The sequence below is a fragment of the Nilaparvata lugens genome, chromosome 8 (genome assembly GCF_014356525.2).
Source record: "Nilaparvata lugens isolate BPH chromosome 8, ASM1435652v1, whole genome shotgun sequence".
In the NCBI taxonomy this organism is placed as follows: Eukaryota; Metazoa; Arthropoda; class Insecta; order Hemiptera; family Delphacidae; genus Nilaparvata; species Nilaparvata lugens.
The window spans coordinates 20,309,018-20,326,151 of NC_052511.1; the positions used below are offsets into that span (position 1 = coordinate 20,309,018).

Sequence of the window (17,134 nt, forward strand, 5' to 3'; positions counted from 1 at the left end):
TGGAGTTGAAGGGCAAACAATAGGAATAAGGGTGCCATCGACACAACTTGAAACATTAGGGAACCCGTATTTAGCAAAAAAATTGTGTTATGTTTTTCTGGCGTAGTCTCCAGTTGGAAATCGAATGTATTCCTTTCTTAGTTCCAAACAAATAGCTATCGCGACTTTATGCACTATTCGACATGACGCGGCTTCACTAACATCTAATAAATCACCAGTTTCTCTATGGAAAGTGCCATCCGCAAAAAACCTAAGAGCTACTAATACTTTTTCCAATTTGGAATGCAGTGAGAGGCTCTATCATCGGCAACTCCAATCCTTGGAGTTGAAGCTTCTATTACCTCATTTACAGCCTCTTTGGAAAACCTAAATCTATCTTTGAATTCTTCATTGTTTAAATCATGAAAAGGATTGTAATCATGATACCGAGCTGGCCGCACTCGAGGTGCTGGGGGTACGTGGTAGTCCAAATAATCAAGGTAGTCCATGGTCACAAAAAGACACTGTCACAAACACTGTCGCCGCCGACCAACACACCGTTCGATCCCTGCATAGGTCGAATGTTCCTCTTGACACCACGACCCGTCTCTCCCAACACTGTCGCCACTTTGTACTAAGGGTAGCTAGTAAGAGAGAAAGTGAATGTGTGTAAGAGAGAGGGAGCGAGAGTGATGTTAGAGAAGATAGCGGGGGAGGTAACGGGGGGATGTTATTGTTCTAACTTCAAGGAATGACACAGTAGAACTATTGAACCTGACGTGCCTTTCCGAACTTCAATAGACTAGCGAACAGTTTATTCGAAAATAATTTGAAAATTTTTTCAACCCCAACACCAATGATGCGAATACCAGTGTCTCCAATTAACAAGAAGAATAATAATATACCATTCCCTTGTAATAATTATCCCACACTTTCTCATAGCTTATACATTGAAATCATTCACATGTTCGCACAATTATTAAACTGCATTAAGGGAGCAACGATCCCGCAGTATCAAACTTTGATGTGTCAATAAGAAAATAATCAATCATTATATTATTGGAATTCCTTCATACATTCTCAAAATTATCTGTTATTGCTAATCAAACTAATCTCGAATCGGAATAAGAATGGTGCTGGCGCCTTGACTGCAGCGGAGGAGCGCAGTCCCCCACTTACGTGGTGTATGGGCGGTACAAAGGTTAGTGGAAGGGCGGAACACTCTTCTTCTTCTTCTCATTCTTCTTCTTCTTCACATGTGTGTACGAGAGAGAGGGAACGAATATGATGAAGGGAGGAAGGAAGGTGCAGCACGTGTAGTAGGGAAAATGATTGACACTTGTGGCTGGTGGAAGGGGCAACTCTCCGCCAGCTATCCACCGCAGGCAGTCAAGGCCAGCACCATTCTTATTCCGATTCGACATTAGTATCAACACTTCGATTATCCAACATCCAATCAAAAATATAAATACGTGAATGCATTGATATTCTTTTACCCAGTTCATTTTAAGTCGCTATATTCATATATTACATTATTTATATTATTATAACACATAATTATAAGTTATAATGAAAAAGGCCTATCATTGATTGGGATGAAATGTCAGAAACCATAACTGCAATATTTTAGGATTAAGTAATATTGTACTTGCCTGTTATATTCATATCCACTGTCTCCAATTAGTATTCCGCCCATATCGCGATCTTCAAAAGCTGTATAGAGTGATGAGTTTTTTAACACTCTAGAATCGTGGGTCTTTTTACATCTAGCAGCAATACTCGTAAATTCCAGGTCAACCCCAGCTGCTCCTAAGACATTGATAGTAAATATCCCCGTTCTACTTCTAAATTCTTCTTTGTCTGGAGTTGAAGGGCAAACAATAGGAATAAGGGTGCCTTCGACACAACTTGAAACATTAGGGAACCCGTATTTAGCAAAAAAACTGTGTTATGTTTTTCTGGCGTAGTCTCCAGTTGGAAATCGAATGTATTCCTTTCTTAGTTCCAAACAAATAGCTATCGCGACTTTATGCACTATTCGACATGACGCGGCTTCACTAACATCTAATAAATCACCAGTTTCTCTATGGAAAGTGCCATCCGCAAAAAACCTAAGAGCTACTAATACTTTTTCCAATTTGGAATGCAGTGAGAGGCTCTATCATCGGCAACTCCAATCCTTGGAGTTGAAGCTTCTATTACCTCATTTACAGCCTCTTTGGAAAACCTAAATCTATCTTTGAATTCTTCATTGTTTAAATCATGAAAAGGATTGTAATCATGATACCGAGCTGGCCGCACTCGAGGTGCTGGGGGTACGTAGTAGTCCAAATAATCGAGGTAGTCCATGGTCACAAAAAGACACTGTCACAAACACTGTCGCCGCCGACCAACACACCGTTCGATCCCTGCATAGGTCGAATGTTCCTCTTGACACCACGACCCGTCTCTCCCAACACTGTCGCCACTTTGTACTAAGGGTAGCTAGTAAGAGAGAAAGTGAATGTGTGTAAGAGAGAGGGAGCGAGAGTGATGTTAGAGAAGATAGCGGGGGAGGTAACGGGGGGATGTTATTGTTCTAACTTCAAGGAATGACACAGTAGAACTATTGAACCTGACGTGCCTTTCCGAACTTCAATAGACTAGCGAACAGTTTATTCGAAAATAATTTGAAAATTTTTTTCAACCCCAACACCAATGATGCGAATACCAGTGTCTCCAATTAACAAGAAGAATAATAATATACCATTCCCTTGTAATAATTATCCCACACTTTCTCATAGCTTATACATTGAAATCATTCACATGTTCGCACAACCAATGAAGTGATCATTAAAATGATTTTAAATATTCAATAAATATTTCTAATAATCAAAAATGCCCTATATTCCTCTATAATTCATTATTTTGGAAATATGTGCATTAGAAAATTAAATTTAATGAATTTTCAAAATAGTCATTAATGTGTTACCTCATAGGTCATGAGTACTATAGTTTAAACACAGTACGTATACTATATATATATACACACAGTACGTATACTGTGTAGGTTACAAATTCAGCAATCAATGAAGTAGACTGTACAAAAACATTATATATTGCTTTCAAATATTTTCAAAGTAATTATTAAAAAGTACAAACAACCTTTTTAAAGGATGAAAAAAGGAAATTATCATGAAAATGGGTTATGTTTACTATTGAAGTACTTGTAGACTTGTAAGATTGTATACTTGTAAACTTGTAGATCATAAATTTTTGTGAAACGTGAGTACTTGTAAACTTGTAACTACAAGTACTTGTGCGTAACCATGGTTGGTAACAATACTTGTACCTTTGTGAAATAGGACCCTGAGCGTCCGCAGAGTTTGTATTCACATCAAAAACATCTATGAGCCGACAGAGCTTTTTTCTCTCCTCTCAGTTGCGCTCTGGCCGAGGGAAGATGATGTCAAATCAGTATGTGCCGTGTTAATACACGGCATTCATTTATAGATTCATTTTATAAAAGTGTTCCTTGGCTCAATAGGGGCAACGATGATAGCAGTGACGATGAACTTCTTTTGCTATACTCTTGTAGTAGTAGTGGTTGATCTCATTGGGTGCACCCAAGAAATAAGAAAAGAAAAATTTATGGCGAGTTCCATCACTTGATGCGAGATCTCCAAGCTGATGAAGAAAAATTTAGAGGGTACTTCAGACTTAGTAAGGACCAATTAAGTGAAGTTTTATAATTTATTAATGATAAAAATTAAAAAAGAAGAAACCAACTACAGAGAATCTATTAGTAGCAGAGAACGACTAGCTGTCTGGTTAAGGTGCAGACAAAATAGTGATGATAGTATATTGATAGTTACTGTTCATTTATCATTGTATTAATTATATGCTAGATTAATTATATGCTAGAAGTAAACAGAGCAGACTGATTTTGATTTTTTTTTCTAGTGAATAAGTCAGAAAAAGTGATTTCATTGAATTCTACTAATAAGTGGAAAAATGTAATTTGATACAGTCAGCCGTAGTCGGCTAGATAAAAAGAGAAGAATAGTCAAAATAAATCATACAATACTAGGATCATATTTCATTAATGAAAACCATTTCCACTTCAATAGCATGCCTACCAACTTCAAAATAATAAAAATACCTTTGTTCTGAGCAAATTTCTCTGTTTTAGGTAATGTTTAGAAGGCGTTTCTTCAAGATCTTTGCCGATTCCTCATTTTTCATTTTTTTAAGCAAACGCGAGCCAAATTATTAATTTCAAGGCGCTGAATCCGAATCTGAAATTAGAATTTTTCTATCTCTATTTTTACGCTATATATGTTTTTGATGAGAGAACTTTATCGAAAACGTCCGCTCGGATGTCTGGAGAAAATCGCTCCCAGAGCGATTCGAAAACATCTGCAGGCCAGCAGAGTTTTCTTGGAAACGTCGGCCGGCAGATATCGGCAGATACGCAGAGGGCGGTGTGAACACCTGCACTTCTTAAGCCATCCACAGACTTTGCAGAGCTGCCGAGTTTGATGTGAATACTACTTTTTTGGCGATTAAGTTATCGTCTATTCTACGACTGGATTATAATATACTCTCAATTATATATTTTATATCTTGGCTAATTATTGAACTTGAAATATTTTTAGGAGGTGGCAATGATGACGATAATGATGATGACGATGATTCGGATGACGATTCTGAGGATGGCGATGATGAGGATATTGATGATAATAATGCAACAGCGGTGGCCGGTAGTTCTAATGTCAACATTCTTGCTAAAGCTGATGAAAGGAGGCAGGCAAGTTCATTTATTTTCCAATTGTTTGAACATTTTGTCAATTCGTCGAAAATAATAAGAATACTTGAAATATAAATGTTGAAAGTTAAGGCCAAGCCACATGAGGCGTTTTTCAGACGAGTCGGCAGGGCAGGAAGCTCTCCGATTGGCTGATTGGGTTGGCTTTCGGGAATCAGCTGATAATCAACCAATCGGAGAGCTTCTGAATAGTAGTCAATCCAAACTACAGTTGTAATATTTTTTAATCAGTTGTAGAAAATATTTTTCAAGTTTTCCTTTACAACTCATCAAAATTGAAAAAAGTATAGTTCTGAAATGTGCAGTGCTTATCAGAGCGTTCTAATGAAAATGATTCACGCTTCGAGTTTTCTCTGCATCACGGTGATTCATACTAAACTCGTCTTATCTTTTACTCTACCTACCCAGTCATGCCTTCAAAGAACTCCATCAGTTCATATTATTCTTGTTCTCAAGTCTCATACAAAATTATCAAATTGTTAGTATTTTCAAGTCAGTTATATGTGTTGATGAGTGAATCATTCAACATTTCACTTTCAAAATGGCATATCTGTCTAAATTTTTATTAAAAAAAAAAACTATCACTATCCACGTGGGTCGCCTCCGGTCTTTACTTTGTTCTTAAACTCTGCAAAACTCCTCCACATGGTGAGTTGATGAGTGATAGTTCTTTTAATATTGTTTAGAATAGAATGTCATTTTCCTTTGATGACCTGGAGAAGTTTGGACAATTGTAATGCCCAATCTCCCACTCAAACACGACGTTAGCAAAAATACAATACCAAATATACAGAGATTATAAGAAAACAGAAACAAAAAAAAAAAAAAATGACAATAACATGTCTTGAAGTTCATGAGCTCAATGGCTAATGATCATAATTCATATTAATAGATAGCTGGATGAACCGATATGTCACCTATGTAGTATTTTGTTTACAGTTGGCGAACATAGCGAATGATGCCATCAAAATAATGATATGCTGTGTGTGCCTGGGAGACAGAAGCGATGCCGCTAATGAGATCGTTGAATGCGATGGATGCGGTGTCACTGTACATGAAGGTAATTGCACTCCTTGTCGAACAACTACTTTGACATTTACAAATATTTTCACATCTTGCACTTTGACATAATAAATGTGACATTTATAAATATTTTTCATTGAAATTAATTTTCTGAATACAATGGGAACATAATAATGATATAAGCTAGTCTACATTACACTCAAGGAATAACTACTTTGACATCTACACATATTTTCACATATTTTAAAATAATCACTTTGACATAATAAATGTGACATTTATAAATATTTTTCATTGAAAATAATTTTCTGAATACAATGGGAACACAATAATGCTATAAGCTAGTCTACATTACACTCAAGGACCAAAGATCTTTGAGCTTTGCATGATATGTGTAGCATTCTCAGTGAGAATTTACTTTGTATACGTGTGTAGGCTTATCTATATGTTATTGTGTAATTTGTATGATTAACAATAAATCATTATTATTATCAACAGCATATTCAGCCGTTTGCTTAAGTTTAATACTAACTGTAAATTTTAAGTTGTACAATCACACGTATATAGGCTAATAATAATCAAAGGAAGCCTATACTACATATCAAATTATAAAATAAGAGTCTATAGCTTTGACATCTTCCAAGTGTGAAACCTCATCCGAATCTAGGCTTTTAAGCATTATTCAATGTAATTTGAATGAGCATATTCACGCAACTGACACAGATAAAGAGCATTGAGGCCTTGTAAATTACATAGCCTGACCATTACTGTTTCATTAGTTGCTTGTTACTTTTATTTTAATAATAATTTAGATAATAGCAAGTAGTGATTCTTGTGTAGTGGCGTATATTGCAATTACATCAGCTGCTTTCTATTGTCAATATTCGCAGCTGCAGAACTCTTCAGGATAGCACTGTTAATTAAGGATATTCTTCATTTTCATTCACTTTTGCTGTTTCATGATTTGCTTGATACTTTTGATTCAATAATAGGGGTATTCACAATGTTGGAGTTAGCTGGCTAGCTAACTATAGTAGCTATATCTTTTAAAACGGCAGCCATGTTTATAATCTTACTTTTTCAAACCTTAGACCAGTTATAGAATAGATACGCCCCATTGTATATTCATACTGAAAGTCGATGAAGCCAACTTCTACTGCCATATCGCTCCATCGTGACGTCAGCATCGGATAGAAAAATTTTCTGTAGAGTTTGTTTACATTGTTTTCCATAGCAGATTGCGTCTATTTCAGTGGTAGCGCAGCGGGAGTTTACCATTTTTATGAATAATAATTTACTTTCATCTGAAATAGACACAATCTAAAAGTTTTCTATGCGATGATGACGTCATGATAGGGCGATATGGCAGTAAATGTTGGCTTCAGAGGCTAGACTTCCCAGCATGTCTACTCTATAACTGGTCAAAGTTTCAAACTAACTTCAAGTTACACAAATTATCCGCTTGGATCGCTACTGCAGTTAGCTAATAGCAGATGGTTTTAGATGGGGCGTTCACAATCCAGAGTTATCAAATAGCACTTTAGCTGGCTAAAACAACATTGTGAATACCTCTGAATACCCCTAATGATTGAAATAATAGCAAGTTGTGATTTTTGTGTAGTGGCGTTTATTGCAATAATTACATCAGCTACTTCGTATTGCCAATATTCACGGCTTCAGAGCTCTTCAGGATAGCACTGTTAATTTAGATTTTGTTTATATTTATTCACTTATATGTTGCAATATAGCCAATTTAGAAGTCTTCAGGATATCTATAATATAATAAAAAAAGAATCGGCTTATACACGTAGAAGATAGGAAATTCATGAATGACGCATCATAACGCTAGAACTACTGGACTTATTAAATTGAAATTTTGCATATAGATTCTTGATCTACCGAGGATGGTTATAGGCCTATGTTTAATTCTTCAAGATCTCAATAGGTCCAGTTTGTCAAGTTTTCAATGAGACCCTTGCGGAGCACGTGTTACCTGCTAGTATATAATACAATATGATTGTATTATGTAATCCACAGGATATCACTGTAGATTGTATTTTCGTTCAAGTATATTAATTTTTGTTTCAGGCTGTTACGGAGTATCGGATACTGACAGCTTTTCGAGTTCAGTGTCGTCGTGCTCGACGATGCCGTGGTTCTGCGAGGCGTGCAGGGCGGGCGTGGATAACCCTGAGTGTGAACTGTGTCCTAACACCGGTCAGTTACTATTCCACATAAGTTACTCTACTCCATTCCATTCTCATGAACACCTCCGTACATAGTAGAGGTGGATGAGCTATGTGGTAATCTTATATATGTTTGTATGTTTGTTTTTAAATGCTTCTCAGACTCTTATCAGAGTATAGGAATTGTCAACGCATTGTGAGGTGGTGAAGGTGTATGAGTGGGAGCTTCTTCCCTGTATTATAAGACGTCTAAATTCTCATAAATCACATTACTGAGTGTATTTAGTGGATGAGTTCGTAGCTCACTTATTATTATTATTAAAAAAATGTTGATCAGAAGTGCTAGATTTTGGTTTATCGTAGTGGTTTAAAAATACAAGATTCGGTTACCAGATTGTTCCGAGGTTTGCTAAAACGCAAAAAATGTACTGCAATGTAAGAGTTGAAATTCCCAATGGGTTATCACTGGATATTAAAAATTTCATTATTGAAAGTATAAGAAAATGGTTAAAAGCCTTATATTCTATTTCACAAATGTTAATCACTGGAAATACAATTTCTTCTCAATTGAAGTACAGGATTGAAAAACACATTTAATCAATTGAAATTTGACTACAAGCTATACTATGTTACCTAGTCTATGTCAGCCACTTATCCAATAGAATAGTTTGTGGTCTAATATCTATTGATTCAGTTCATAATCCTGTACGATCAAGTATTAAACCGTCGGTCCCGGCTGCTTAGAACTAGTCGTTAGGTCATGTCTGAAGCTCTGATATTAATTAGGTGCGACTTGAAAACTCTGGCATCTGACCTATGCCATCCAGGTTAATCGATATTATTGTTTATTATTAAATATTAACTATTGTATTTTAATTGAAAGTTACTTTTATGTATGCAGTGGACAGATTTATGAAATAAAACGTAATTGCTTCCAGCTTTCTTTGTTTTGAATAGATCAGCTCACTTCTCCTTTATATTTGTAGATTAATCATTTGTTGTAATGTATTATTTGGTGTTTTTGCAGGTGGGATCTACAAGGAGACGGATGTGGGTAAATGGGTGCATCTGGTGTGTGCTCTATATGTGCCTGGGGTGGCCTTTGGGGAGGTGGACAAGCTCGCCAGTGTCACCCTCTTCGAGATGGCCTACAACAAGTGGGGATCCAAGGTTAGCATTACAAGTATTAGACACTTATTAAATCCAATGAAACAATCATTAAACTTATAGATTTAATAGTTTTAAGAAGTTATAGTATAAGCTATTGTTATAAATAGGCCTATATACCTTTAGATTTTATAGACTATTGAGTGTCATAGAAACTGGGCCATAGCATTATAAACCCTTGTAAAAATACTGTAATAATAATAATTTTTATTGCCAAAATTAATACATCTTAATTTAAATGTAATAAAAATGAGTCGTTGAGAAAATTGTGTAATTGTTTGACAATAATCAATGCTCGATGATTCAATTACGTCTCTAACAAATTCACTGTCCCGGTGGTACGTTGAATTTAATCACCCTTAAATTACGTCATCTAACGGAAGCAATGTCTGGAAAATCAATTTAAAAATTGGACGACCATGCGATTACATCATCTTAACGCAGTAAAATTTAATAAGACTCACGTGTATTATGTCAAAAATTTATGTGATTACTGTATACACGTTTAAAGTGTACTGTGAAGGGGCTCAAATTTCAATATTTCTCCAATTAAAATCGTACACTTTTAACTTCTTGTTTTCTCGTCTAATCCGTTCTCCAAGTAGTACGGCCTTGTTCGTATTATAAAGACCAAGTTACTGTATTTTTTCAACTCATTGCGGTAATAGGGATTTCTTATTTCTTCACTATTGAACTTTACATTAGTGACTATTATATCCCAATCATTTATTATGCTATCTGTTCAACTTTGCTTAACGGTTTCTAAACTTATTCAATAAAAATTATAGACTCAATGGAGAATCTATTTGGACAGTTTGCCAATTGTCGTTATGAGAGCAAGCGAACAAAGATGGTGGCACGACACAACATTTGTTCTCCCCTACTAACAATAATTTTATTTATGATTTGCACACAGTAGCTACTGGCAAACATTGTCTGTTCAAACATAATAATATAGCCGAAATAGCTACAACAAACATGAATTTCACACAATGGTAAATATATTATAATCACCATCACCCGACACATATTAATATTATCATAGTGTGAGTATCATATTAATTAGGATTAGAATTATTTGTAGCAATTTCTTGAATTCGATCCTGTATTTTATAGCTACAGATACTGTTTTTGGTGAGATATAGTGATATTAATTGATCTATAATAAAGGAAAGAATCGGCTTATACACGTACATGATAGGAAATTCTCAAATGACGCATCATCACGTCTGAACTACAGGACTGATTAACTTGAAATTTTGCTTATAGATTTTTAATTCACCGAAGATGGTTATAGGTCTATTTTAAATTCTTCAAGATTTCAGTTTGGAATGTTCTTTATTAGACCCTTGCGGAGCTTGGGTTACCTGCTAGTCCACTATTGTCTAAAAATTCACGAATCTATTGATTCATTGAAAAGTTACATACATGCTTCTACATTATGGTATCATCTTCATCTGCAGTTTAGATGACACCATAGTGTTGTTGAAACGTTTGTAACTTTTCAATAAATTAGTGATATTTTTAATCAATATTTATTTATTTATAAAAACACTTCACTTATATGGGTCACTTTTGTACAAATTAATAAAAACAATATGAAAACTTATAGTACCCTTTATTATTGAAAACTTTAAAATATTACTACAACTATAGTAAATATTAGTTTTAATATTTTCAAGTTTTTAATAATAAAGGGTACTACAAGTTTTCATACTGTTTTTATTAATTTATTTATTTATATGCAAATACAATTCAGGTGAAAAACAACAGGCATTTGCCCAAAACTGTTTTGAACCTTAATTTGGAATACACAGTCTAAAGGTTATGAAACTTACGTAACGCAAATAATAACTTAATTTGCACACAATTTTCAAAACATGATTTTGAGTCCAAAAAATGTATCTACTTCAATTTTGAATTTATTAGGTTAATTCTATTGTTTCATTCTGTATCATTTATGTATCTGTTAACCTATTAACATTTAGAGAAAATTCAATTATTTAAGTTGTATATTGATTGATTTATCTACTATTTATCCATTGGCCATTTAGTAATCTCTCATTTGGGTGACAGGCATGCCAGCTGTGCTCGGACAAGCGGTACGCACGCACCGGTGTGGCGATCGGGTGTGACGCGGGGATGTGTCGCACCTACTTCCACGTGACGTGTGGCCAGGCAGCCGGGCTGCTCGCCGAGGCTCACACTGACGAGGTCGAGCAGGCTGACCCCTTCTATGCCCACTGCAAGCTACACTCCGAGAAGACGCTTGTCCGGTTAGTGCTTACTATAGAATACATCTGAATAGTGTAAGAAGTTGTGTGTACTTTTGGCTTCAAAATGTTATAAAATAACTTGATTAATTCAATATGCAGTGATAATATGTTGATAGTATGGTATAAGGGTTTGGGGGGGTGCCTTAGACACTCATTTCAATAAAATAGGTGTGATTCAGAGGCACATACTAAAAGTTGCTCTCCGAAGGCCGAGACGATATCCCAGTCACTTACTTTATGAAGAACTCTCGGTTCTGACAGTGAGACAACTCTATATAAAAAAATTTAATACTTTATATCAATAGATCCAAAAATACTTTCACTCCATACTTTCCAGCTTACAATTTCAGATCACCATCAAATTACCGTGTTTCGAGGACAGACCTAATAGTATGCCGTAGACAGTTCCCCTATGTAGTAAATAGATTGATTAACATGTTACCCGAAAATTTAATTTTAGATAGCATCACTAAATCAAGTACAAAAAAATAATTGATTGGATTAAATCAACAAATGTTTTTCACCTAATTCACAATACAATTTGATTTTTTTTCTCTAGTATTGCCATCAAACTTACATAGGCCTACAGTATATATATTTGTGTTTCCCCCACTTTCACCTTGATTGAATTGTATACTTTATAATATTATAGTTAAGCTTACCTTGTTGAATCAAAGTTTTTCTATTGGAAGTAATAGTATCGTTTTCTGTTTTGGTACTCGTCACCGGCACTCAAACTGTGGTTTTGCTGGTTTCGCCGAATTAGTATATTAATATGTTAAAAAATTATACTTCTTATTCTAAAATATTACTTTTTGTAATCTGTATTCATTTGTGAATATTTTTTGTAAGGCAATAAAATTTGATTTGAAATCAAACACTACCATTATAACGTGGACCTCAATATAGGATGTTACAATATTAAGTGTTAGATAAAAATATAGTTTGGTGTTTTAATGCTTCTAAATTCAAAATTTTTAGCTTATGTATATTTTTGGACGAAAATGATTGAACTTGAACGTTTTACATAGAAACATAATTTATCTTTTGGACATGTTATTTATTATCAAAATTTGGGAATGGAATAGTTTTGGGCCAATCCTGTTGTTACTTCCTTATCATATTTTTATGATTTAATTGTAATTGTATTCACGAATAAATGAATGAATTCATAACGCTATAGTAAGGTCTACCCTGTAATGGCAATGGAGAAAGATAGGAGAACAGCGTTGCCGATTCTCTGCCTTGCCACTGGTCTCTATAGAGGATATCTGATGTACCGGTAATATTAACAACTGTTCATTCTTCTTTAAAATAATCAATTATATTATATTCGTCAAGAAAAACTATTTTTCAATGATTAAATAATGAATTTTCATGATTGAGGTAACATTTTTTGTTCATTAATTATATTTTTACATTGTTAAAAAATTGCATGGTTGCCTGTAAAGTCGGTATACGGGCGAAAGTTTTACGTGACGACTTTGAGTGGTAAAATAATTTTAATGTGAATATTCATTCGTATAGTAGGAAGAAGGATGAAATAATAGTAACAATTTAAAACATTTATTTATACAAAGAATTATATTGAAAACATTAATTTATACAAAGAATCTCGCACTGAACCACAACATTGTGATTACTACAACATAACCTATTCACTTATGCATGATTATATTGTGATTATGCATTATTGTGATTACTACAACATATTCACATTCACAACATTCCACAACCTTATTCACCTAAGCAGGCGCAGTCGCAGGAGATTGCTTGCGGCGCCTGCGCAGGTTGACTGCTCCGTTTCACTCTCTCTCCAGGTGAATGCCTTCGGGCTGCTGCTTTGCTCGCCACTGCTCCTATTCGTGCTCTTTCCAGACGACCGTGAACCGAAACGAACGCTCTCACTCGCTCTCATTGTGAGCGCATAACGTGGGAACGTAACGCAGTTTCTTGAAGTGTCACCCGGCAAACCAATTTATAAGACGTTGTCACGTCAAAAAAAACGATCTAGTAACCTGGCGGTGCTAGAAACGGATAGTGCCATCTGCTTTGTCGAATGACAGTCAATGATAGCAACACCAATAAATCAAATACTGCCATTATAAAGTGGAACCAATCATAGGCTACCTATTTGTAAAAAATAGGAGAGTGCTACCTATGTTAGTTGAAAGTTATAAATAACCGGTTGCTAAAACTCTTGTAACAAAAATGAAGTTACAGGTGCACCAGATATTCCTTTGATGCTTTTTTGATCCTCTAATGCTTGCAATCTGGTTGGTCGCTTCACAAAATATGTCTTACATCTGTAGACGAGCTTTCTCAAAAAGATCTATTCTGTGATTTGAACAAATCGATGCTCGATTATTTATGTCTGGGACTCCGTCAGGGATTCACCACCAATAAAAGCCATACGAATACTATTAGTATTATCATTTATGTCTGTCAAAAAAGCATGTATTCAGTAAAAATAATGACAGTTTTCACACACTCCGATTTTGTTCCGACACGACAACGACACAACACTCAGGACATAAGTTGAGTTCATTCTTCGCCACAGTCTAGTGACTGGGGAATTGTCAAATTAGTGTTTTGTCCATAATATGGAGTCGTGGGGAGGCCAAAGTATAATCAACTGATCATAGCGCTTAAACCTCAAAAGAACTATCTTGAATCCTGAAAACTATCATTTGTTTTTTATAATTTGGGAGAAGAGCAGCTTTAGAATTGGATTAAACTGTTGCTCTTTCCCTTTCTCAACTATATGATTTGTAGAATTGATGGTGATGTGAAATCTCTCCATAATAAGAAAACAAAGATATTGTCAAATTTCACTATAATAATATAATATAATTATAATATTATTATAGTGAAATTTGACAATATCTTTGTTTTCTTATTATATGATTTGTGTTGTATTAATAAATTTAATATGTATGTCTGATTGACGACTGACATCTTTGAAGTCTTTCACATTCACTGACATCTATAATTTCAGCACACACAGGGAATTGATTATTATCATTCAAGTATTTTGGTAGGGCTACTTGAAAGATTAATTACAGAGAATTACCAGTACCCTTTCATATTTCCTTTTAGGTACGACTAGTTTTGACCTTTCATGACATTATCAAGTGTCAAATATATGTACTGGCTTGATTGGCCGAAAAAGAAAATAAAAAAGTAATACTTAGTAATTGATTATTATATATTTATATGATTTTGTATCCACAAATTAATAAGTAAATAAATAATTAAGTAAAGAAATCAGAGTGAAGCTGTAAAGTATATAAGTGATTCCTCAAGTCTCTGCCGACCTTGAGGAATGTTAATTTGCTCATCCAGTTTTAATTCATATCAAGTGAATAAAAAACTAGTAACATAACAAGCGAGCTAATTCAAGACTCCAGTAAAATGTATATTGCCTTTTTGTGAAATTTCGTACAGTTTTCAGTAGTTATGCGAGTAATCATAGTGTTATGTTCAATGCTTTATTATTTCCATATAAAATAGAATAATATGGATATCTACCTCATAATATCTACTTCAATTTTTTCTTATTTCATTTTGTAGAATCTGCTGACCACCTATAAAAGGGGTATATGAATTTGGGAGCAAGTTAAAATGTCAAGGATATCACTTACAACACAGAAAGTTGATGTCTGATTGATTTGAAAGAACAGAAGTAGGTTTGAATATGGTCTTGAAAATTACATCATTATGTTGTAAGCAATTCAATGTCTTAGAACTTAAATCTTGTAAATTATATTATTATGTTGTAACCAATTAAAATTATCTTGGAACTGTAATTTGGTTGTTTTTGTATAGAAAACGTCGGCGGAACTGGCTGGCTCTGCAGCTTCGGACTGAGAAGCGGAAGGAGGAGTACGCACAGGAAGGCCACGCCCACCTGCCTCAACAGCTGCGCATACAGCGCAAACTCGACAAGTACCGCGGCAAGTACGCCACCATGAAGATCACAAAGCCCACGCCATGGGGTCAGTCACTAACAACTATTCATAAAAAAACATAGTTACTATCACAATTGTTATAGAATAAAAAAGTAGGATGTATTATAAAATGAAAACGTAATTACTATTGAATAGGATGAAATTTATAAAACGGGAAATCCTTGCAAAAAACCTAAGCCCAGAGGCCGATTGTTCAGTACGCGTCCCGTAGCTTTGCCTCGGTGACTTCGAAACGGCATATAGGCAAGGTATGGTTGGCGGGGTAACATTCACAGCTTTGCACAAACATCAGGCTTCAGAGACCCTATAGTGAGGTTCACGTTATAATGGCAGTGTAGGATTGACAATACTGTTGCTGTCCTTTTCTATCATACAACAAAACAGATAGCGCTATCTCTCTTTAGCTTTGCAATGTTGTCTGTTTGCCAGAATATTTTATTTTTACTTTTGACAGTGACTGTACAACAGTAAACAAACAATTCTCAGCCGCCATTTTTTTTCTTCATTCTATCAAAATACTTTAGTATACAAGTCGTATAATTGATTTAAAATGTATTTTTGAAATAATTTTTAGACATTACCGTATGAGAAACACAAATTAAAATACCATTTGACATTTTAAAAATTGATAACTAACCATCTAGACTCCATCCATGCTTCAGTTAGCCTACACGTATAGGTTAGACCTACTCGTACCGGTATAAATTCAATTCAATTCAATTTATTTTATTCACGTATCATACAATTTTAACAACACAATTACAATTATAAAATGAATATTAGAACCCACATAGACTATACGTCCGTGTGTGGGAGCAGTTCTTAAGATTAGTTGTGTTCAATAAAAAATATTGGGCTATAAGTATAAGATACATACGGTAAATGAAATAAAAATAGATTATATTTAATATATTTTTAGGATTAATTATATGAAAAAAAAATCAATTTGAATTTGAGAAGGAAGAAAAGACAGATCCATTGGAAGAAAATTAGACAATCGGCTTGTAATAATACCTATTTTTATAATTTATTAATAATAATTATTTTCATCACACCAGAACAGCCGGAATCACTTTTTGCAAAATGTGTTTGGTAAGAAAAACAGATTAAAATTTGAATTTCAAACATAAGGTGATTTGATTAAATTCTCTGCATCCTGCGATCCAACATACATTAACCATTCAGAAATTCTGTGCTTTAACACTACAGTGACTCGGCCCGCCCCAGCCTCAACTATTTCTGGAGGAAGGTTTCTATACAGCCATTGCGAAATGTAAAATGAATTGTGCCTTTGCAAACTGATACTAATAGGAGGATTAAATAAACGTGACATTGTTTGGTTTCTGGTTAGATGACTGTGTTGAATCTCTCTGAAAAAAGTGTCCTTATTATTGAAAATGTAAATTACTAAAGTTTTTATGAAAATCTGCCTAACATTCATTACTGGAAATATATTGAATAGTAGATTGGTGGGAAAACGCTGGTTTTTTTGTAATATGGTTTTAATTATCAACCTCTGGGCGACCGACAGAGGCTCCAAGACCGCTAATGACGCACCTCCCCACGCCAGAATGCCATACTGCAGCAAAGACTGCACATACGCAAAGTACACTGTCCTGCAGCGATCCACAGTAAGCACTTGGCCCAGCCGTGAGAAGGCATAGATTAATTTTCTCAAACGGTTCTTCAGCCCTTGTACATGAGGAACCCAGCTTAATTTACTAT

At 34.8% G+C, this 17,134-nt stretch overlaps 1 protein-coding gene across 1 annotated transcript in view; it reads left to right on the top strand.

Annotated features, from left to right (window-relative positions):
* Nucleotides 1–17,134, top strand: part of LOC111044535 — a 50,703-nt gene that overhangs the window by 14,519 nt on the left and 19,050 nt on the right. Inside the window, exons 7-14 of the mRNA XM_039435087.1 lie at nucleotides 1,109–1,180; nucleotides 2,250–2,466; nucleotides 4,617–4,768; nucleotides 5,726–5,846; nucleotides 7,898–8,026; nucleotides 9,023–9,165; nucleotides 11,239–11,438; nucleotides 15,267–15,436. Of these exons, the coding sequence (XP_039291021.1) occupies nucleotides 1,109–1,180; nucleotides 2,250–2,466; nucleotides 4,617–4,768; nucleotides 5,726–5,846; nucleotides 7,898–8,026; nucleotides 9,023–9,165; nucleotides 11,239–11,438; nucleotides 15,267–15,436 (1,204 nt within the window). The remainder of the gene's footprint in view (nucleotides 1–1,108; nucleotides 1,181–2,249; nucleotides 2,467–4,616; nucleotides 4,769–5,725; nucleotides 5,847–7,897; nucleotides 8,027–9,022; nucleotides 9,166–11,238; nucleotides 11,439–15,266; nucleotides 15,437–17,134) is intronic.